Source organism: Macaca mulatta, chromosome 2, assembly GCF_049350105.2.
Source record: "Macaca mulatta isolate MMU2019108-1 chromosome 2, T2T-MMU8v2.0, whole genome shotgun sequence".
Lineage (NCBI taxonomy): Eukaryota > Metazoa > Chordata > Mammalia > Primates > Cercopithecidae > Macaca > Macaca mulatta.
In genome coordinates, this window is record NC_133407.1 from 8526362 (window position 1) to 8549177 (window position 22816).

The 22816-nt window shown below is 40.9% G+C and overlaps 1 protein-coding gene across 3 annotated transcripts in view; it reads left to right on the top strand.

Annotated features, from left to right (window-relative positions):
• The first annotated feature begins 222 nt into the window (after positions 1-222).
• The window catches only part of P3H2 (prolyl 3-hydroxylase 2), a 169145-nt gene continuing 146551 nt past the window's right edge, over positions 223-22816 (top strand). For 2 of the 3 annotated variants that reach the window (XR_013413491.1, XM_001092797.5), the window contains exon 1: positions 1583-2220. Coding sequence is in view for 1 of the 3 variants with exons in the window: in XM_001092797.5 (XP_001092797.3) it covers positions 1750-2220 (471 nt within the window). In the remaining 2 variants the exon portion in view is untranslated. Of the gene's footprint in view, positions 299-1582; positions 2221-22816 lie in introns of those variants that run through there. The other variant, XM_077991166.1, reaches the window with a different exon arrangement.

The window sequence follows — 22816 nt, forward strand, 5'->3', positions numbered from 1 at the left end:
TTCCCGTTGCCTGTCTCTCTGCTCACGATTGCAGGCACTGAAAGACTGCTGAGATTCTCACAGGTACGAGAAGACCGCAGAAATGCCTCCAGGTGGCAGGCTGGGATCCAGGGTCCAACACATACTCTTGTGAGAGTGTGAAGGAACACGAAAGAGGGGAACACCTTGGCTAAAAACGTATTTGTGATAGAGGAGAAGGGGAGGAACAGGAAGCCTCCAGCTAGTCATTTGGAATCTGGCAACCATTTCTGTCAGCTTTTCCATTCCTAGATTGATGCCCATTGCTTAATTCCTTGAGGTAAGGGATATACTAAATTGCCTCTTTGTTCAACTCTTACAATAAGAATTTCCCTCTCCTCTCCAGTCCTGTCCCCTCTCCTCCCCTCTTCTCCTTTTTTTTTTTTTTTTTTTTTTCTGACGGAGTCTCACTCTGTCACCCAGGCTGCACAATCTCGGCTCACTGCAACCTCCACCTCCTGGGTTCAAGCGATTCTCCTGCCTCAGCCTCTTGAGTAGCTGGGACTGCAGGGATGCGCCACCACGCCCGACTAATTTTTGTATTTTTAATAGAGAGAGGGTTTCGCCATGGTGGCCAGGCTGGTCTTGAACTCCTGACCTCAGGTGATCCACCCGCCTTGGCCTCCCAAAGTATTGGGATTACAGGGGTAAGCCACTGCACCTGGTCCACAGCAAGAATTTATTTCTGAATAGCATTTCACGGTTAGGCGTCTGGCTGTTTAACAGATGAGGAAACTGAGGCCCTCAGTCGCCAAGGTAACACAGCTGGTAAACGGACGGAGCCAGAATGTGAGTACAGCTCCTCCTGCCTCCAAAGGTTCTCTGGGCCCTGTAACACCACGGCTGCCCAGGAAACGCAGGCTATATATTGTTCAGCGCCCTGATCCAATGCCCGGACACACATCCACACAAAGTGGGATGAAAAGGTAAGGGAGAGCCTTCCCCAAGAGAAGGAGCGGTAAGCTTTGATTCTAAAGGGCCTGGGTTGGGTCCGTCCTTTGCCGCTTCTCAGCTGTATGCATTTGGGCAAATCACTTCTCAAACCTCCGCATCTGGGCCTACAGGGCCTCTGTGACTTTTATTTATTTATTTATTTATTTATTTATTTATTTATTTTATTTATTTTTAACTTTAAGTTCCAGGATACATGTGCAGAATGTGCGGGGTTGTTGCATAGGTATCCATCGCATCTATGGTTTTATTCAGTCTGAAATGGCGTTCCAGGCTTCGTTAGAAGGTGAAGCACTCTGCAAACTGCGAGGCCATACACAGATTCCCTAATACGATGAAGGCCCTAACTTGCTAAGCTGGATTTTCTTTATTTCCCAAAAAGAAGGCTAATACTATCCACTGTGCAACTAGAAGGGAACCCTCGTGTAAAGCGCCTCGCCCCGGCTGGCCTCAAGCGGCGCTAGCTCTCTGGCTGGCGCTGGAGTGTGCCGCCCCCGGCAGCCCCGCCGCTGCCGCAGGGAGCCTGGGAGAGCGGCTCTCGGAGGCTCAGGCAGCAGGAGGAGCGTGTGAGCTGTGGGCGTCCCTTTAAGAGCGGCTGGCCAGGCACGGCCTCGGCCTCTCCGTACGCGGAGCGCCGGCGGTCACCTGGGGCTCGCGGGGTAGCCAGATCGCGGCGGGGTCGGCGCGCTTCCCCGAGCGAAGGTGGGAGAGGGGACCCGGACGGGAGGTGCCCCGAAGCCCTCTTGAGCGTACCCGTCCCGCGCCTCTCGGAGGCGGAGGATGCGGGAGCGCATCTGGGCGCCGCTGCTGCTGCTGCTGCCGCTGCTACTGCCGCCGCCACTGTGGGCCGGCCCCCCGGACAGCCCACGCCGGGAGCTGGAGCTGGAGCCCGGGCCTCTGCAGCCTTTCGACCTGCTCTACGCCAGCGGCGCGGCCGCCTACTACAGCGGAGACTACCGGCAAGCGGTGCGCGACTTGGAAGCGGCGCTGCGCAGCCACCGGCGCCTGCGGGAAATCCGCACGCGCTGTGCCCGCCACTGCGCGGCGCGCCACCCGCTCGCGCCCCTCGGCGAGGGCCCCGGAGCCGAGCTGCCCCTTTTCCGCTCCTTGTTGGGGCGGGCGCGCTGTTACCGCAGCTGTGAGACCCAGCGCCTCGGGGGCCCCGCATCCCGCCACCGCGTCAGCGAGGATGTGCGCAGCGACTTCCAGCGCAGAGTGCCCTACAACTACCTGCAGCGGGCCTACATCAAGGTACCCACAGAGCGCTCCTCCGCTCCAAAGACCCTGCGGCTCTCACATGCTCTCTTGAGCCCTCCCTGCTGCCCCCGTCATCTCTGTTCCATCTTTCAAATTGGGTGTCCTTAAATATGTGTCTCAGTTTGTCAATCCAGATATCTGGTGGCCCTGTCTCTGTACGCAACAATTGATTAACTTGGACAAGTCTTTTTCTCTCTTTCTCAGCGTCAACTTCTCTCTCAAAAAGAGGACTGTCCTGATAAGGTGAGGGTTAAAGTACGCATTCAGCACGAATTCAGGAGGCGTTGACAAAGCTGAATCTAGTACAAGTTATCTTCTCCCTGCTCCCTTCCCATTTCTCTTCTGTCTCCTCTCTCATCCTTCCTATACTGTAGTCTGCACCTTTTCTCTGAAGTTTAAAAGAATCTTCAAAATAGTGAAGTTGAAAGACCTGTTCCAAAACAAATTTCTCCCTCTTCTCCCCTTCACCTACAAAAAAGTAAAGATCAAAGGTTAAAGAGAAGGTATGCTTGGAGGAGGCCAAGCTGTTTGAGGCAGTCTCAGTCAAAGTATCCATCCTAAGTGTTGACTTTTTCTCCTTTGATAGAGGGCTTCCGTTTTCTGGTGGTAGGCGTTGGACTGGGTTACTGGGCATCAGTCCTCTCCTTCTAGTTTTATTTTTATATACCTATCTTACCTAAAGTTAGTGACAGGAGGTATAGTGTGCATACTGACATATTTTTCACATACGTAACTTTGAAGATCTCTCTGGATGCTTCAGCAGAGGGAATTTGAATGAGTTCTTCAGCCTGCACTGCCACTCACCCAATTTTGCTTCAAATTGACACTCTTAACCCCTCTTTCTGGTTTTCTATGTTAATATATCAAAGTCTCTTCTACAACTATTGGAAAAGTGGAAGCTTTGGGGTTGGTTGGTCATGCTAGCCAATGGACCAGGCTGCTTTGCTTTGCTTTGCTTTTCTGTTTTTGATGGAGTTTTGCTCTTGTCACCCAGGCTGGAGTGCAGTGGTGCAATCTTGGCTCACTGCAACCTCCGCCTCCCAGGCTCAAGCAATTCTCCTGCCTCAGCCTCCTGAGTAGCTGGGATTACAGGTGTGAACCACCATGCCCGGCTAATTTGTGTGTGTGTGTGTGTATTTTTAGTAGAGACGGGGTTTCCCCATGTTGGTCAGACTGGTCTCGAACTCCTGACCTCAGGTGATCCACCTATCTCGGCCTCCCATAGTGCTGGGATTACAGGCGTGAGCACAGCCGGACCAGGCTGCATATCTAAGGAGATGAAAGTACATACCATGTTCAAATATCCAAATGCCTTTTGCAGCTCATCCCACAAAATCTCTGCCCTCATATGTGGTAGGGGTCTCTCAGATTGGCAACTGTTGGTGGAGTGCATGAAATTTCAACTCAGTATAAATCTTAACCTCCTGTGTATTGTGGCTAAGGTGTTGGAGTTACTGGACTAGTATCTTGGGCAAGAAATGAGGAGAAAGCCTGAATCCTTTCCAGGACTTGTCTTCTACTTGCTTGTACCTCCTGATTGCTGAGACATATATGCAGCATAACTCTGATTTCTTCTAAGTGATTTACACAGTTTCTGGTGGTCTCACAGAAATCAGTCAACACCAGGCAGAGAGGGGTCCTTGAGTGTCTGACAGTGACGTTATCATAAGCTAGTTCCCAGAGAAGAACATGGGTGGTCCCTGTAGCTTGCTCCTCCCGGGAGTCTCCCATGTGAGGTTAGCAGTCCTGCTGTTAATTCTGTCACAAATTTTGGACATATTTTCCTTTCTCGTATGTGGAGAAAGAATACATATTCATGGTCAGTCCTATAAAAATAAATAACCATGAGGTAACTCTCAATATGTGGGTTTCCCTGGTCCTGGAATTCTGCTTGCTTCACTGCTAATGTTAGCATTTGTCAGTCATTTCCCCTCCCGTTCCCTGGTTGGAGGTCAAAGAAGGTGAAGCCATAGGTTTAACATACCTCAGATTTTTGTGGTGAATTGATTACAGGAACAAGTCACACTCTGTAAGTGAATTACTGGATGTTGTCCAATGAATTAATGAAGTTTAAGACGTTCTTTCAAAGGTGTGTGGCTTCATATGTTCATTTCAGTTCTACCAGCAATATTTCTGAGAGCAGAACAAGTCTTGCATCTTCTCCCTTACTTCTCTGGCAGTTTCTTGGATCTACATAATTGATAATCTCTTAGGAAGAAAACATTTTTATCCCTTTGGAAATTCATTTTTGAAAGTTGGAGTTTGTGAACATCTAAAAATGCATCACGGTTTTTCTCCCCCCCTGCACCCCCCTCCCCCAGCCCCCAAGAACTCCACAATTTTAGCCTTTTCTTAACTTCCTTGGAATTTCACTTATGAATATGCGCACACACCATCTTTTGAGACTGAAAAAAAAAAAAAAACTCTCTCAAATAATAAAAGAATATCCTTGAGCTCTGACAGGTCTGGATTCTAGGGCATTAATTCCCCGACGTTAGGATGAGGAACTCCCTGCATGTGACTGGATATGGTCATAGTGCCCTGTATTGCTGAATTGCTTTTGACATCAGTGATCAGTTTGCACTTTAAAGGATAACCCTGGACCAGATCAAATTCAGTGAGGGAGGACTGGAATGCTTCATAAAGCTAAGAAAGTACAATTATTCTCAGCTAAGAGATTTTCCAACTATAGAAGCTCTCAGGAGATGTTGCTTCTCCCCCAAATCCTGCTGAGTGGGCCTCTCATGAAAGCAGGTTATTCTTGCTGGTATGTTGGAGGGGAAGAAGGATGAAGAATCATGAAATCTGAGACCCAGAGTTCAATTTCTTGGTTCACAGATGAGGAAAGGTTCATTTCTGTTCTAAATGTTGAACAGAAAGGTAAAGAGGTTTGCTCAGTGTCACATATTTAGTGGCATACCAAATGATTTGTTGAAATGAGCACAGGGCTGGGAGTCAGGAGTCTGGATTCTTCCAAAACTGATTCCCATAGCTTTCCTGTGCCCACTGGCCTGTGGGTTCACATCAGGGCCCAGAGAATGCTGCATACCCCAGGGCTATCCTTATGCCAGATTTGGACAGCTCCAGGGATGAGTATGTCCTTGTCTTGCAGGGTAACAGATACTCACTGTATCTTTCATAAGCCTTGCTCTGTTGAATTTTCTCAAGGCCTGGCATGTTGGGAATTTGCCTAGACAGCTATGAGGCAGTAGTTTCACCTGGCTCCTAGCCATACTTTTTGTTTAAAGGCGGGGTGAGACTCTTCAAACTTTTGATTTTTATCATTTAAGATTGTTAGGTATAACCCATGATTCATAACCTAAGATGTAAGATATAGCTTTTATCATTGCATTCTCTGCTTAGAAACCTTCAGTGACCTTCCTCTTGCTACCATATAAAGCTCAAACAGTTTAACATAGCATCCACAGCCTGGCTCCCTCTCAACCTTCCCAGCCCTATCTTCCCCAACTCTGCCACCCTCCAGCCAAAGGTAACAATGAGTGCTTTGTCTTATGCCTGACACTTCTGCATCTCTTGGCCTTGTTTAGTCTTTCTTGGGAGGTGTAGAGGCTTTAGAATAGGATAGATATGGGATTAATTTTTAGTGTTCCCAATCTCTATCTGTGTGACTGTCAGCAAATTACATCAGATTTTTCAGCTTTAGTTCTCCCATCTGCAAAATAGGGAAATAATGGGACCTACCTTCCTGTTTTAGGTTAAGTGTAAGAGATGAGTGATATAAAGCACCCAGAATAGGTCCTGATTCTCAGTAACTATTGGAGACATGTTTGTTCTTATTATTAGTTAAAATAATAGACCTTTTCTCCTCCTTTTCTACATGGTCAAATCATAACATCCTAAGGAACGCACCTATTTCTGTGAGTTCTTCCTTCACTCCATCTACAACTCCCAAAAGTACATCATTTCTCCCTTTTCTGAATTCCCACAGCGACAAATTTGTTCCTCTTCTGTCATTTTTCATTTTTAACCTCATTTTGGAAAAACTGATAATTTTGCTATTACTTATGTGAGCTTCTCGAAATCAAGAATTGTCTTAGTAATTCTTGCATCTCCTAAAGCAGAGGTTCCCAGATTTGGATGAATACTAAATGAGTAATTATTATTAATCATCAGGGGCATTAAAATGTGATTTAAAATTAGAGATAAAGGCTCAATAGGTCCGAGCTGGATCATCGGCAACCATCTTCCCTCCAAATACCTAAAGCGGGGGATGGTAGCAGTAGACGTTCAGTGTACGTTTGTTGAATGAATAATAACTTGGTTCCATGCATATGAAATGTTGTTGAGGAAGATTTCTGCACAGTGGCAGGAGGATTTCTCACTTTAGTAGTTTGGCTTCCTGGCTGGTCAGTTGGGAGAGAACGTCACAGGACTGTTGACTACCTGACTTCTCACTATTTTCTACTTACAAGTTCTGGCTAATGTTGCAAACTTTCACCCCCTTTCCCACAGCCCTTTTTCTTCTTTAGTTCTTATTACTTAAAACTGTACTTCAAAATACCCTTGACATATTGTACTTGTTTCATATACAACTCTGGAATTTAAACAAACATGAGGGATATTTTTCTTTCTTATCTGTGTCCTTTATAATCAGGAATGGTTTGACAGGGTCTGTTTTTTTTTGTTTTTTGTTTTTTTTCCTCCCACTTTTCCCAGCCATTTAAGGAAAAAAAAAAAAAATGAAAGAAAGAAAAGAAAAAAAAAAAAACCTAGTGCTGTTTGTTTATTCATTTTTCTACTCAAAGCAAGCTTACCCCTGCTTCTTTTGTTTCTGGATTGTTGCTTTGTTCCATTTGACCTTCGTTTTTCTTCTTAGGATTGAAAGGAAGGGGAAAAATACAGACACAATTACATTGGGCAATTCTGTTTTGGTCCTAGAGTCCTCTCTTGAAACCTCCTGTATCTTGATCATAATCTATTTGATTAGGATTCAAAGAAAGGGGAAAAATAAAGACACAATTACATTAGGCAATTCTGTTTTGGTTCTAGAGTCCTCTTGAAACTTCCTTTATCTGGACCATAATCTATTTGATTAGTGGTTCCTAGGGGAAAAAAAAGTAAACTCTAGGAACTTCCTGACTCTTACTCTGTTTCATCAATTGCTATCTCTTTCTAGAACGAATGCCTTAAAAAGAAATTGAAAACCCAGACAAGTGCACCATATAGATCTTATTAGTTTAGAATAAAAATGCTTTCCTGAATCTCGTATTTAAATTTTTTTTACTTATTTGTAGAATATGTATATTTTATCTGCAAATTATTTCAAATAGAAGGTTGATTTCATAGCTTCTTGAAATAGCTGTTATGAAATTTCTCTAATGGTTATTTCCTCAAAAGATGAAGCGTTTCTCCCCTCTCTTTAACAACTGAACACTTTTTTGTGCTTAAATCGTCAAAATGTACAGGTCACTATCTTTATGTCTCACTCCTTAGGAAGAAAACCTGAGAGATTGTTGGTCTGGCTAGTTTTTAGGTCCTGTGCGCTAAGGAATTAGAATCACAATTGTTCCTCATAGGGATTGTCCCATATTTGAAAGCCTGGTCAGCTCCTTACCAGTCATCCATTGCCCTTACAAGTGATAGGTGCCACAGAGGCTTAAAATTTAATTAGATGAGGCTGGGCCCGGTGACTCACGCCTGTAATCCCAGTACATTGGGAGGCCGAGGCGGGCGGATCTTGAGGTCAGGAGATCGAGACCATCCTGGCTAACACGGTGAAACTCTGTCTCTACTAAAAATACAAAAAATTAGCCGGGCGTGGTGGCGGGCGCCTGTAGTCCCAGCTACTCGGGAGACTGAGGCAGGAGAATGGCGTGAACCCAGGAGGCGGAGCTTGCAGTGAGCCGAGACTGCACCACTGCACTCCAGCCTGGGCGACAGAGTGAGACTCCATCTCAAAAAAAAAAAAAAAAAAAAGTAATTAATTAAATGAGGGCAGCAACTGCTTGCAAATATTTTCCCATGGTTAATCAGCTTGGTTAATCAGGATTCCCTCCTAGCCTTTAACAAAGGAAATTAATAAACTGCTCTCTCCCTTTCTTCATAGACCTCGTCTCTTAGAGTCAAATGGATTCTGTTACTAATATCATCTGCTCTTTTATAAACTCCAAAGGGGTAACTGTGAAATTCTCTTGGAAATGCTTGATAAAATGTCAACTTCCTCATAGGTGAGACTTGATACATTTTGAAAGATGGATAGGTTCACCTAAAATGAAAACTTACTGGATTTGACATAATGACTCTTCTTTTGTATTGCTAAGGAATTAAGTAAACTGTGGATTTCTTAGAGTCACAGATTTTAGAGCTGGAAAAGACTCCAAAGGAACATCTTCAAGTCAAATAACCGCTTTGGGGCAGTGACGTAGAAGTGAGGGACGGAAGGATATCGATTTTGTTCAAGAAACGTAATCTAACAAGGGTGGAAGTGGTAGTTATTAAAATTATAAAAATGCTATAGCTTGAAAGGCCCTCAAGGATCATGAAAAAATCTATCCCTGTCACTTAACAGATGATGACACTGGCCTCGTAGATTCCACAACAAATCAAGAAGGGCCAGCAAATGGAGCTTGGTCCAGAATGTAGGTTTCTGACTTCCAGTCTCCTGCTCTTTCCAGCCTCTATGTAACAGTCATGGCTACCTCCTTGAGGGGTGGTCTGGTGACTCAGTGGTGCACTTGAGACCTGCAGTAAACCCATTGCCTTCAGAGACAAAGTGGACGTAAGTCACATGTTCCTGGACTGCCCCCTCCACCCTGCACTTTCATTCACATGATACATAAGTTATTCAGCCAAGAGTCACAGTTGTCTGGTGGAAAACGTTGCATTTCTCGTTAGGAAAAATAATTTCTCCTGTCTTTTTTTTTTTTTCCATTCATCTTTCTTCTATAATTCTTTTTCTGTATTTTTCTTCATCCCTCCTTTCCTGCTGTCTGATTTTCTAGCCGAGTATTTTCCGCCAGACCTTGTCATCATTTGCCAAATGGCCTACACATATCTTTAAAAAAAAATAATTTGGTGTCAGCCCTCTGAGTGGCATTCCTAGTGTTGTGTGTCTGTTTTGCTGGTTTTAGTACTGAAGAGGACTGCAGACTGTTGTTGAACGAAGCTACTTCTCTTGACCACACTCTTTTCTGTTCTACTGTACTATATTGTTACCTCTAGTTATTTCCCGGTTTTTCCTTGGCCCTCCCCCTGCATTGTCCTCTTAGTGGTCTACACAATGAAAGCACATCTGAAAAGAAGACAGCAGAGGAGAAAATGGGGAAAGAGAAAATGTTGGTAGACCTAAGCTCAGGTTTCCAGCTGTAATAAAATAAAAGTCATTGAGCCTCTTATTTAATCTGATAAACAGTCATAGGTATCTACTTTTTGATACTGTTTTTATGTCACTTACCCTCATGTGTGTTGTGCAAGACCTGGGTATGGGTTGGAGGAAGATGTTCCCCACCAACTCTCTATCTTTCTGCCACTGCCCCCCTGCCATAGTCATGAAACATAAGTACTCCAACCATTTCATTTTATGGATGGGAAAATAAAGCTCAAAAGAGAATTGAGTTGATCAAAGTAAATGCAATCAAATGGAAGATCCAGGATTAGAATCCAGGAACCCAGACACCCTCCAACCCCTGTGACATTGCCATTGACCACTAGTTGTAAGATCCACACTAGAATAGGGTTCCTCCCATTAATGAGCTCACTTCTAATATAGAGGATTTCAAGTGGCCCATAATTATAATATGAGACCCATGGGGAGAATTGTCAACCATAATACAAGTTATAGGATTATTTTTATTGCACTCCCCATTATTCCATTAATGATCAAGTGACTTAACCCTAGGTACATTAACGATTTCAACAAGTTTCACTTTTCTCTCTCTGAGCATCTTCTATGAATTCCTGTGAATTGAAGTGGCTGGACCAGCTTAATTATTTAGGTTCCTTCAGGTCTGTGATTCTGACATTGAGGCTGTCAAGAATATTGTTTATGGCAAGAATTCGTGCATCAGGTAAATTAAATGCATGGGATTCTTTACAAAATTTTCTCTGTCTTTGAAAGTTCGTAAGAAAGAAAGAGTCACATTTAAGTGAGTAATAGGAAGACCAGAAACTGGTTTCATGGAGGAAGTGATGTTTAAAATCTTTTATTCTAGAGGGGCCAATGCGAGTTTCTAGATTGGGGTTTTGGATACACAGATGAAAGCTACAGTGTCATTTCTATATAAAGTATATTAAAATAGAGCCCCTCTGATGGATTTTTTTTAAAGGCATTCTTTCTCCCCACCCTTTACCACCCTATCTTTCTGCAGCTGCACCCTGCCACATTAATGGAACATTAGTATTCCAGGCATCCATTTTACAGATGGAAAATAAAGGCCAAAAGAGAACTGAGTGGCCCAAATTTTACAGCACCGTAAGAGAAGGACCAGGATTAGAATCCAAGAATGCTGACTTCCATTTCTGTGAAATTGCCATTGACCACTATTTGTAAGATCCACTGTGAAAACACAAGCTTAACGAAGTTAAAACGAAACACACAGCGTGCCACTTGCATTATTTGCTACATGAAAGAGACCCTGAAATAAAAGCCACAATCTTCTTATGCAGTGTTATTTCTTGCACTCTGTTCTGCCTACTTCTGGGAAAAACTCAGAAACAAGAACGTGAGTCAATGCTGTCTCCCAGTTAGCTTAATGAAAATGAATGAGGCAAAGGATCTTCTTTGGAAGGGAAGTAGAGGGATAGGAGCCAGAAAGGGGGAGATCCAAAACGTCAGAATTTCTAGAAGTGCAGAGCTATCAGAATGATCCTGCTGGAATTCATTATCTACAAATATTAGATTCCGTTTTTGTGCACATAGCAGAAAACTTCTGGGAATTGCAGTTTAATTGTACTGGGACCCTGGAAAGGAATGTATAAAAGCAAAATGTGTAATAAAATAAATGAATACAAAACAAAGAAACTGTTAACAAATCTGGAAGCACAGGAAATTTGAGCCAATTTTGACATATTCTTCTTGCCTGAATGCCAAATTTGTAAGTCTGCCAAAATCAATAGATTTGCATAGAGAAACTGACACACAATTAAGACCCCAGGCACAGAGAATTACCTTAAAACCAGATTTGGCTATTTTTTAAAAAATGAGCTCAAATTATGGTATCAAAGACTAATCCAGTAGACCATACAAATTATTTCTCCACTGAAGCATATGCTACTTTAAAATAATATTTTTATTTGAAATCCAGGATCAACATCAGCATTTGATTCTAATACATGCTATTTATAAATGCCACCAGGGACAGAGACTTTCACAGTCAATCAATCATTGTTTCTATAGGAATACCAAGGGCTCAGTTAAACAGTGGGGTTTACAGGTTTTCAGGTCAATAAGCATTTCAGTCTGGGTTTCTCAACCTGGGCTGATTGATATTCTGCGATGAATAATTCTTTGTTGTGTCAAGCTGTCCTGTGCATTTTAGGATGGCCAGCAACATTCTTGGCCTTTACATGTTATATCAGTAGTAACACATTCCACCCCTCTCCAAGCTGTGATAACAAAAAATGTATCCATATATTGCAAAATGCACTTGGAGGTCAAAATCACCCTAGATAGAAAAACACTGATTTTAACATTTAGCCATATTTAAGATGACTGGCCCAGGTGTGGTGGTTCATGCCTGTAATCCCAGCACTTTGGGAGGCTGAGGAGGGTGGATCACCTGAAGTCAGGAGACCGGGACTGACCTGGCCAACATGGTGAAACCCCGACTCTACTAAAAATACAAAAATCAGCCGAGTGTGGTGGTATGCCTGTAATCCCAGCTACTCTTGCTTGAACCTGGGAGGCAGAGGCTGCAGTGAGCCGAGATCATGCCACTGCATTCCAGCCTAGGCAATAGAGCGAGACCCTGCCTCAAAAAAAAAAAAAAAAAAAAAGACATCAAGGTTAGATAGTTAGATAAGGACAATTTATACTGTATTATACTAGATGACAGTTTGCCCACTGATGAATTATAATGTTTATTTCAAAAGTTTGGCTGCAGCTAGATAACTTTTAGAGGAGAAATCTATTGGAAATAGAACTTCTGTCTTCAAGATGCAAAGCGCTGGGCTCATATCCCGTATCTAGTTCTCCGTAGCTGCAGTAGCTCCGCTTATAGAAAAGATCAGATAGCTTTTTCTACTTATTGTCCTAACATGATGAGACAGGTTGCTTTAACAGTACAAACTAACACATCTTAGTTTTGACTTTCAAACTCCAGAATGACTATATTTCTTATTCAACTTGTAAAGTTCCCAAACCCAATTATTTATAAATAATCCACTGCAACCTGTAAGTTTTCTTTGGGTTAGCTCTGTGTCACATATATTCTTAGGAAGCAGCTTGTCACAAAACAAAAATGCCAACTCACAGAAGACTGCGAAGTGGGGGAAATAAGAGGAGGTCAGGTGAAAGAAAAAAATATTAGAGAGAAAAAGAGAGAGGGAGGGAAGGAGGGAGCCAAAGAGTGATACAGAAAGAGAGGAAGAAGGATGAAGAGATAATGAACAAAATGAAGCAAAGGAACGCCAAGAGCAATCAGATTGAAGTCCAAAGGTTTCAGGCATGAAAAGAGTCTCACTAAAGAAAACTAGGATGTTTCCCACTCTAATATCTGCCTCTGTTGTAAAATTAATAGTTGGGGAACAGATGTTTGTCTTTCTTCCACTCTCTATTGCTGTAAGGCCATATTCTGTTGAGACACTTCTGCCTTGCTGAAGTGCAGAACAGCAGAGTTAATCAACTTCTTCAGGAAAGAGAAGGAAGTAGGCCGGGCGCTGTGGCTCAGGCCTGTAATCCCAGCACTTTGGGAGGCCGAGACGGGCGGATCACGAGGTCAGGAGATCGAGACCCTCCTGGCTAACATGGTGAAACCCCGTCTCTACTAAAAATACAAAAAAAAAAAAATTAGCTGGCCGTGGTGGCGGACGCCTGTAGTCCCAGCTACATGGGAGACTGAGGCAGGAGAATGGTGTGAACCCAGGAGGCAGAGCTTGCAGTGAGCCGAGATCACACCACTGCACTCCAGCCTGGGTGACAGAGCGAGACTCTGTCTCAAAAAAAAAAAAGAAGGAAATAATTCCTCCGGCTAGAGATTCCACATGCACAACACTGAATGTTTACCAAATGATATAATTCTCCTCTAAAAAAACAAAAACAAACGAAAGAGAAAGATCCCAAATAAAGAATGCTAGCTATTAGTTTTCATTAAGTTGAACTCTTTTCTCTATCAGCAGTTAAAAAAAGTACTGAGGCCTTTTAGATGTAACCTTCTTTTTTAAGGCCCTGGAGATATGAAGATGAGTAAGACACTCCTCCTATCTCCAAGTAAGTCACAGTCCACTGAAAAAAACAAATGTGTATATAGCTATAATATTGATTAACGTAATAAACAGAAGCACTTCTATGTGATTATGTAGTGTCAATTCAGAGATGTTTTGTATCAAAACAGTGAAATTAAATATGGGAAAGAAAAATTAAAGATTTACAGGCTGGGCATAGTGACTCACACCAGTAATCTCAGTGCTTTGGGAGGCTGAGGTGGGAGGATCACTTGAGCCCAGGAGTTTGAGGCTGCAGTGAGCCATGATTGCACCACTGCACTCTAGCCAGGGTAACAGAGCAAGACCCTGTCTCAAAAAAGAAAAAGAAAATTATAGTGTGTGAAACCTGCCATTTAAAAAATAAATACTGGTAATTTTTAGGCTGGGCTCAATGCCTCATGCCTGTAATCCCAACACTTTGGGAGGTAGAGGCGGGAAGATTGATTGAGTAAAGGAGTTCAAGACCAACCCCGTCTCCAAAAAAAATAAATAAGTAAAAATAAAATACTGGTAATTTTTAATACTTAGATAGAAAACGGGATAAAAAACAAAAAATACTATTGGAGACAGAGACAGTGAAAAATTTGGAGAATTAATTTAATCAAGTGCAGGCAGTTTTAAGAATAAATTTGACTAATCATAGCTTGTAAAAGAATCTGTACTATTCTGAGGCTTGAAAGAAATGTATGTATAGTAAGGTATGAAACAATGCCTTTTAGGGAATTTTACTAATAGTTATAAAATCTATTACCTCAAAGCTAAATGTAAGTGAATTGTAGCTTTAAAGATTTTTTAAGTTTGATAAGGGAAATGTCATTTTGCCATTTCAGGTTCCTTTGAAATTCTAGGTGAAGCTCCACCTTCCCTTTTACAGTTCTCCAGATTGTTCACCCTCTTTGTGTCTCAATTTCTATCTCGGTGAAAAGATAAATAATAAAAATTACCCAACTCATAGGGTTGATGAAAGGACAAAAGGAGGAAATATCTGTGAAAGTCATTTATGAGGGATAGGATACATAAAATTAGGAGTGAGAAAATGGAGAAATTAAAATCTCTACTCATAGACTGGATTATTCAAACAAAAATGCTATGAAAGCACAACAAGAAGAAAATCTTCTATTGCTTCACACAGCTGAAACACAGGTCAAAGAATCTTCCTACTTTATCAAAATAACTTGGCGAATTATTTTTTACCTCAATAGGTATAAATGTCTATCTATCTATCTATCTATCTATCTATCTATCTATCTATCATCTATCATCTAAATATATTTCAATAAAGTCATCAAACTAATAACGAAAAATGGTTTGTGTATGTACAGAAAGAATCAGAGTAAATATTCATATAGAAAAAATTGTTAGCCTTTGAAGACCATATTATATTATCTTCTTGATGCACTTTGTTTACAAACAGATTATAAAGAAACCTGAAATGGCAAAATGATATTTCCTTTAACAAACTTAAAAAGTCACTGAAATCAAACACTTGATCTTAGTTTTGAAGGCAGTTATTTTTTATGACTATAGTTAGTGATAACGGATATTATTGACTATTACTATGTACCTGGCATTATGCTAAAAGCTTTCTGTAAATTTTCTCATCAAGTTCTTTCAACAATCGTAAGATACAAACTCTAGTATATTCTTCACTTTTCAATAGGGATACTGAAGCCCGAAAGATTAAATAATGTGTCTGAGATTATACTGCTAGCAACAGAATCAGAATCTGAATCCAGATTTTTCTGATCACAAATCCTGAGTTGTCATCCACTTCCCATAGCTTGAGTTTTGACATCAAACAGATACATAGTCAAAAGAAGTTCTGACTTATATCAGTTGTCTGAGACTGTATGAAACTTGTCTACATGAATCAGAATTTTCTATCAAGAAAATGGCGATAATCACACCTATTTTACAAGGTACTTGTGAGAAGTTAAAAAAAAAAAAAAAAAAAAAGTTGTTCCTTGCCTCATAGCTTCTAGGCAGGTGGTGAATTTCTAAGAGAAGATGAAGGGCAAAAGAATATTGAGGCAAATATATCATGATATGTGGAGAAACTAGTTACATCTATAACAGCTACACAACACTAATGGACACATAAAACAGGTACTTGACCCATTCAGTCTCAGTAACTGGCTTCACGTTCACCACTCTGTGCATTGTAGCACAGACTTACCAGCCTCTTCACCATCAAGATAAAACAAAAATCGTCCTCTTAATGGAAATTCGAGGCTGTGTGTTTGCTATGTTAAGAAATGTTCTTTTCTTTCTTCCCCACTAAATTCTCCCATTCTCTGATTTCAGTTTCCTTGAGATTGTGTCCTCTTCTTTGTATTTTTTTTTTTAAATGGACTCTGTTCAAACACATTCCACATCTTCTCTGTTTCATATTAATAGATAAAATCTCTTCCCACAGACACATCTTGGGAATTTTAAACCTCTTTAAGCCTCCTTCCTACCCTGATTTCTTGTACCCATGGGAGATGACTTAAGTTTGAGAATAAACAAACATTTCTTCATCAAAGACACCGAAATGAAACTGCTTTTTGTTTAGCAGTCAGGTAAATGGGAGAGCAGCTCACAAAAAGAAGTAGAGGGTTACTAGTCTAGGAATCAAGCAATTTAGGCTCTTCACCCAGTTGTGTCATAAATAGCTTTCTCTAGTCCTTGGGGTTTGCATTTGGACTAGGGCAGCATTGGGCCAGTTGCTTAATAAGAGCTCTTCTGCATCTGCCAGCATGAGATGCTAAAATGCTTTAGTGGACTGGTACAGCAAGCCAACAGTCTACCTGTGGAAACAGAACATTGATGACATTATAAAATAATGGAATATAAAATGCAATGGACATAAAATAGTTTAAAAGGTTACAGGAAAGGAATGACTTCCAGTGTATCTAATGCTGGTCCTCAACTTGGGGCAGTGAATCACTTTAAAGTAAAGCTTGAAAAGGAGTTACACAATGGTACTTTAAGAGGACAGAATAAATTAGGCCATGTTCAAGAAAGACAAAGAAGATAGATAAAAGACTCAAACCATATATGAGAAACAGCTGATATAGAGGATGAGTAAGCTAATGAAGAAAAGACAAGCAACAAGAAAAAAAATCTCCTTTTGGAGGTTCAAAAAAGATTATCATTTGAGGCGATTATTCCTGATCTTTATGGCACTGAAGAATGGAAGTGTTAGGACCAAGTAACAGAAATTACGGAAAACAAGATCTTGGCTCAAATATGAAAGAGTTTCCTAACACTAAGAGCTATTCTGAGATCTAATAGGAAGTCCTAGAAGGTGTTCAAACATGAGTCAAACAAACACCTAATGTGGAGGTTGTATTTAAGGTGCAAGCACCAGAGTGATGTTGAAAATAGTGAGATTGAAAATATTTTCCAATCCAAAGTCTGTAAGATTCCATGATTTTGTGAAGTGAAACTTTGTCTTGTACCCACAGAAGGGATCATTGAAGTCTTTTTCATTGAAAAAGTCGTACAGTTTTCTATCTTGCTTTTGAATTCAAGTTAATGTATTTTAGGCCATGGTTACCAGCCTACTCCCTATAAATAATTACATAATGCAAAAAAGAAAAGAGGAAAAAACAGTACCAAGGCCCTAAAACGCACATGCCAGAACACACGTGCATGCAATATTTAGCAGCAATAATATCCACATGCGTGATTGACATCAGTCCTCTGATTTTTGACTCATGTCTCCATGAGATGACATCTGAGATGGATTTAGTTGTGGTTACATAGTACCGCTGGGGGTTTTAAGTTAAATTTATTGCAACTGATCGGGACATCCATGCTTAGGAATTGAAAGTAGATATGCTTCTCTGAGCAAATATATCGTGATATACTAAGTAAAAGCAAGTTCATTTATAGAGGCTTTGCAATCCTATTCTGATTTGCTTCCTGTATGTGCTGTCCAGAGGCCAATCTTTAAACCTGGTGATGTACTACACTGTAGTTCATTTCTCAAACTTTTATACTGTTAAAGAAATTTAAAGGGTATTAAAATATTAAATGTTTTAAGATAATATTTAAAGAATCCCTTTATCCAGCTCCCTCCTCTTTGAAGTTCTTCCCTCACTCTCTAGTTGGGAGAGGAGGAGTGCCCTGGTACCACCACTGGAGTGGAGGGGAATGGGTGGAAGTCCATGCTGTCTCTTGGGCCAGCTGACATAAAGGTGAATTGAGCCATGGTTTTTGCCCCATGCTGTTTGGCTGGAGTAGAATAGATATTATTATAAATATTTCTGTTCTGCTATGCCTAATCCTTTGTCTAGAGAGAGCATGGTTTCTAAACAATCTTTGAATGATGATGATGATGAATATAATTTGGAATGGATATGATTTCAGATCTCTAGCAGAGTTTTGTTACCAATACTTTACCACAAAAAGCTACTGGAGGCGGGGCACAGTGGCTCACCCCTGCAATCCCAGCACTTTGGGAAGCTGAGGCTGGCGGATCACTTGAGGTCACGAGTTCAAGACCAGCCTGGCCAGCACAGTGAAACCCTGTCTCTACTAAAAATGCAAAAATTAGCCAGACGTCGTGGTGGGCACCTGTAATCCCAGCTAGCTGGGAGGCTGAGGCACGAGAATCAGTTGAACCTGGGAGGTGGACGTTGCAGTGAGCCGAGATTGCACCACTGCACCCCAACCTCGGTGACAGAGTAAGACTTCATCTATAAAAAGAATAAAAGGCTACTGAAAAACCTTTCTAATGTTGAGTAAAAATCTCTAAGTCAACTTTGTCACCACCACTAAATCAACCGTGAGTAGGTGAACTGGATTGTGCTATAGTTCATGCCAAGTTGTTAAGGGTTCTTTCCTACCTCTGCCTTAGAAGTACGGAGAAGTCCCAGAGCTCTTTCAGCCTTGCCACCAGCCTGCCCTTTCCCTTGTTTATGTGTCCGTAGATGAGGCTCCTCTAGGACACTGTGATTTAACTCTTGGTAAATAAATACAGATTCGATTGTCCTGGTCCACTTTCCCAATAGGATAGTTAGCAAAGGTTTCCCTAATGTGTTATTTATGGAAAATCAATTTACTCAGAGTTTGGAATAGGAAAAAAAGTTTCTAAGTGATGATTTTTTTCCTGTAACCCGTTGTTTCAGATTAAGTGTGATAGTCTTATGATCAATACCTCCTAAATTCCAGATCATTATGTGTGAATCTTTGACCTAAACATTTACATATGGCTGATAGTACTATCTGAGTGTTGGACGTGATGGAAACTCATTCTTGTTGAATTTGAATTGTCAGTTCTCCTAGGACATAGGTTTGCCCATATGCTTTTACACATAGCTATTTCGAAAACTAGCACACCTCAGAAATATTGCAGGTTTGGTTCCAGACCATTGCAATAAAGCAAGCCTCACAATTTTTATTTTTTGGTTTCCCAGTGCATATAAAATTTGTGTTGACTTTATAATTTAGTCTATTAAGTATGCAATAATATTATGTCTAAAAAACAATGTACATACCTTAATTTTAAAAAATACTTTATTGCTAAAAATTATCTGAGCCTTCAGCAAGATACAGTCTTTTTGCTGGTGGACAGTCTTATCTCCGTGTTGGTGGCTGGTGACTGATCAGGTTGGTGGTTACTGTAAGCTGGAGTGACTATGGCATTTAAAACAAAAACGAAAACAAAAAAACAAAGTTTGTCCCATTAATTAACTCTTCCTTTTATGAGCACTTTCTCTGTAGCATACTATGCTGTTTGATAGCGTTTTACTCACAGTAAACTTCTTTCCAAAGTGGTCAATTCTTTCAAACCCTGCCACTGCTTTATCAACTAACTTTATGTAATATTCTAAATCTTTTGTTGTCATTTCAGCAGTGTTCACTGCATCTTCACCAGGGGTAGTTTCCACATCAATAAACCACTTTTTTTGCTCATCCTTAAGAAGCAACTTTTTATCTGTTCGAGTTTTACTATAAGATTTCAGTAATTAACTAACATCTTCAGGCTCCACTTCTTATTTTAGTTCTCTTGCTATTTCTACCACACTTCCATTACTTTCTGCACTGAAATCTTGAATTCCTCGAAATCATCCATGAGAGTTGGAATCAACTTCTTCCAAACTTCTGTTAATGTTGGTATTTTGACCTTCTCCTTATGAATCACGAATGCTATTAATGACATCTAGAATTACCGTAAATCCTTTCCAGAAAGTTTTCAGTTTACTTTGCCCAGATCCACCAGAGGAATCACTGTCTATTGCAGTCATAACCTTACAAAGTGTATTTCTTAAATAATAAGACTTGAAAATCAAAGTTACTCCTCTATTGCAGGCTGCTGAATGGATGTTATGTTGGTAAGCATGAAAACGACATTAATCTCTTTGTTCGTCTCCTTCAGAGCTCTTGGGTGACTAGGAGCATTGTCAATTAGCCGTAATATTTTGAAAGGAATCTTTTATTCTGAGCAGATAACAGTGGGTTTAAAATACTCAGTAAACCATACTGTAAACAGATATGCTGTCATCTAGTCTTCGTTATTCTATTTATAGAGCACAAGCATAGTAGATTTAGCATAATTCTTAAGGGCCCTGGGATTTGGGGGATGGTAAATGAACATTGGTTCAAGTTAAAGTCACCAGCTGGATTAGCTCTAACAGGAGAGCCAGTCTATCCTTTGAAGCTTTAACATCAGTATTTAACTTATTTTTCTCTAGCTAAGAAAGTCCTATGTGACATCTTCTTCCAAGAAGATGTTTTATCTACAATGAAAATTTGTTGTTTAGTGCAGCCACTTTTATTAATTACTTTAGCTAGATCTTCTGGATAACTTGTTGCAGCTTCCACATTAACACTTGCTGCTTCATCTTGCACTTTCGTGTTATGACGATGGCTTCTTTTTTTAGACCTCGTGACCCAACTTCTGCTTGCTTCAGACTTTTTTCCTGCAGCTTCCTCAGCTCTCTCAGCCTTCCCTGAATTGAAGAGAGTTCGACTCTTGCCCTGAATTAGGCTTTGGTTTTAAGGAATGTTGTGGCTGATTGGATTTTCTATCCAGACCACTAAAGCTTTCTCCATATCAGCAATAAGGCCGTTTCACTTTCTTCTCGTTCCTGTGTCCACCGTAGCAGCATTTTTAATTTCCTTCAATCGCTTTTTTTTTTTTGCATTCACAATTTGGTGAACTGATGCAAGAAACCTAGCTTTTATTCTATGTTGGCTTTTGACCTGTCTTCCTCAGTAAACTTAATCATTTTTAGTTTTTAATTTAAAGTGAGAGACATGTGACTCTTCACTTAACTAGAACCCTTAGAGCCATTGTGGGATTATTCATTGGCCTAATTTCAGTATTGTTGTGTCTCAGGGAATAGGGAGGCCTGAGGAGAGGGAGAGAGACAGGTGAATGGTGAGTTGATAAAGCCGTCAGAACACACACAACATTTTTCTATTAAGTTTGCCATCTTATATAGGCATGGTTTGTGGGGCCTGAACCAATTACAATAGTAACATCAAAGATCAGTTATCACAGATCATCATAACAGTAATGATAACTCTGAAAAAGCTTAAAATATTGTGAGAATGACCACAACGTAACATGGAGACATGGGGTGAGCGCATGCTGATGGAAAAGTGGCGCTGAAAGGCTCGCCTTCAAAGCGATTGAAGGAAATGAAAAATGCTGCTACGGTGGACACAGGAATGATAAGAAAGTGAAACGGCCTTATTGCTGATATGGAGAAAGATTTAGTGGTCTGGATAGAAAATCCAATCAGCCACAACATTCCTTAAAACCAAAGCCTAATTCAGGGCAAGAGTCGAACTCTCTTCAATTCAGGGAAGGCTGAGAGAGCTGAGGAAGCTGCAGGAAAAAAGTCTGAAGCAAGCAGAAGTTGGTTCATGAGGTCTAAAAAAAGAAGCCGTCGTCATAACATGAAAGTGCAAGATGAAGCAGCAAGTGTTAATGTGGAAGCTGCAACAAGTTATCCAGAGGCCTGATGCAAGGTTGCCACAAGCCTTCAATTTGTGGAAAACAGTATCTGGAAAGTGCGGTAAAATGAAGCACAATCAAAAGAGGTATGCCTGTACTTACACACTTCAAAAATACCATTTTCTGCCCTTGATCAGAGTTTTGTAAAGACAGATCTTTCATGATGATACCAACTTCATAGGTCGATTTGAGAATAATAGCATGAAATTGGGTGGAACATCTCGGAAACTGTATTAGAGGAAGGAATATAGAAAGTGTGGCTCTAGTTTTAATTATGTCGCTAACTCTGTAGGGCTTTATAATAGTTAACCTTTTCTTGGCCTCAGTGTCTTCTTTAATAAACTGAGGTGATTGTAATGTATAATCTTGGAAGTCTCTGCCAGCTTCAATATATCTTAATATTTGGCAGAATATTTCCTCTGATAAAAAAATTTATTACATGCTACTAAACTGTGAAACAATCAGCAGTTGTTCATTTCTCGTTTTGATCTTAATAAATCCTTGTATCTTATCCTCAATACCAAAAACTGTGACATTTAAACATTAAGATAATAAGCTTAGGAAATACAAAATATTGAATATATTGTAGAGAAAAGTGACCTTGGCAAGCCCTACGCAATCATGGAAGTGATTTTGTGTGTGTGTGTTGGTGGGGGGAGCGGGGACGGGGTTTTGCTTTCGTCACCCAGGCTGGAGTGCCATGGCATGATCTCGGCTCACTGCAACCTCTGCCTACCCGGTTCAAGCAATTCTCCTGCTTCAGCCTCCCAAGTAGCTGAGATTACAAGTGCCCACCACCACACCTGGCTAATTTTTGTATCTTTAGTAGAGATGGAGGTTCGCCATGTTGGGCTGGCCGGTCTCGAACTCCTGACCTCAGGTTATCCACCCACCTCGGCCTCCCAGAGTGCTGGGATTACAGGCATGAGCCACTGCGCCCAGCCAAAAGTGATCTTTCATAGCAGTGTCAGAGTTCTGAAGAAATATTCTAGTTTCATCACTCAATTCTACAATTAGCCTCAGTACCTCTTCCTCTTAACTTTAGTGTTAAAATATTGTACCTGCCACACAGTTCTGCAGACTCTGCTCTGAAATGATATAAACCAATGGTTAATGTTCAACTTTCTTCACAATTTTCCTTATTTTCCATAATGCTAAAAAAGATGAAGATACGTATTGTTAATACCAACTTTTTTTCTACGAGTAAAGCAGTTTATGGATTGTCATTCAGGTAAGACTTCTTATTAGAAATGT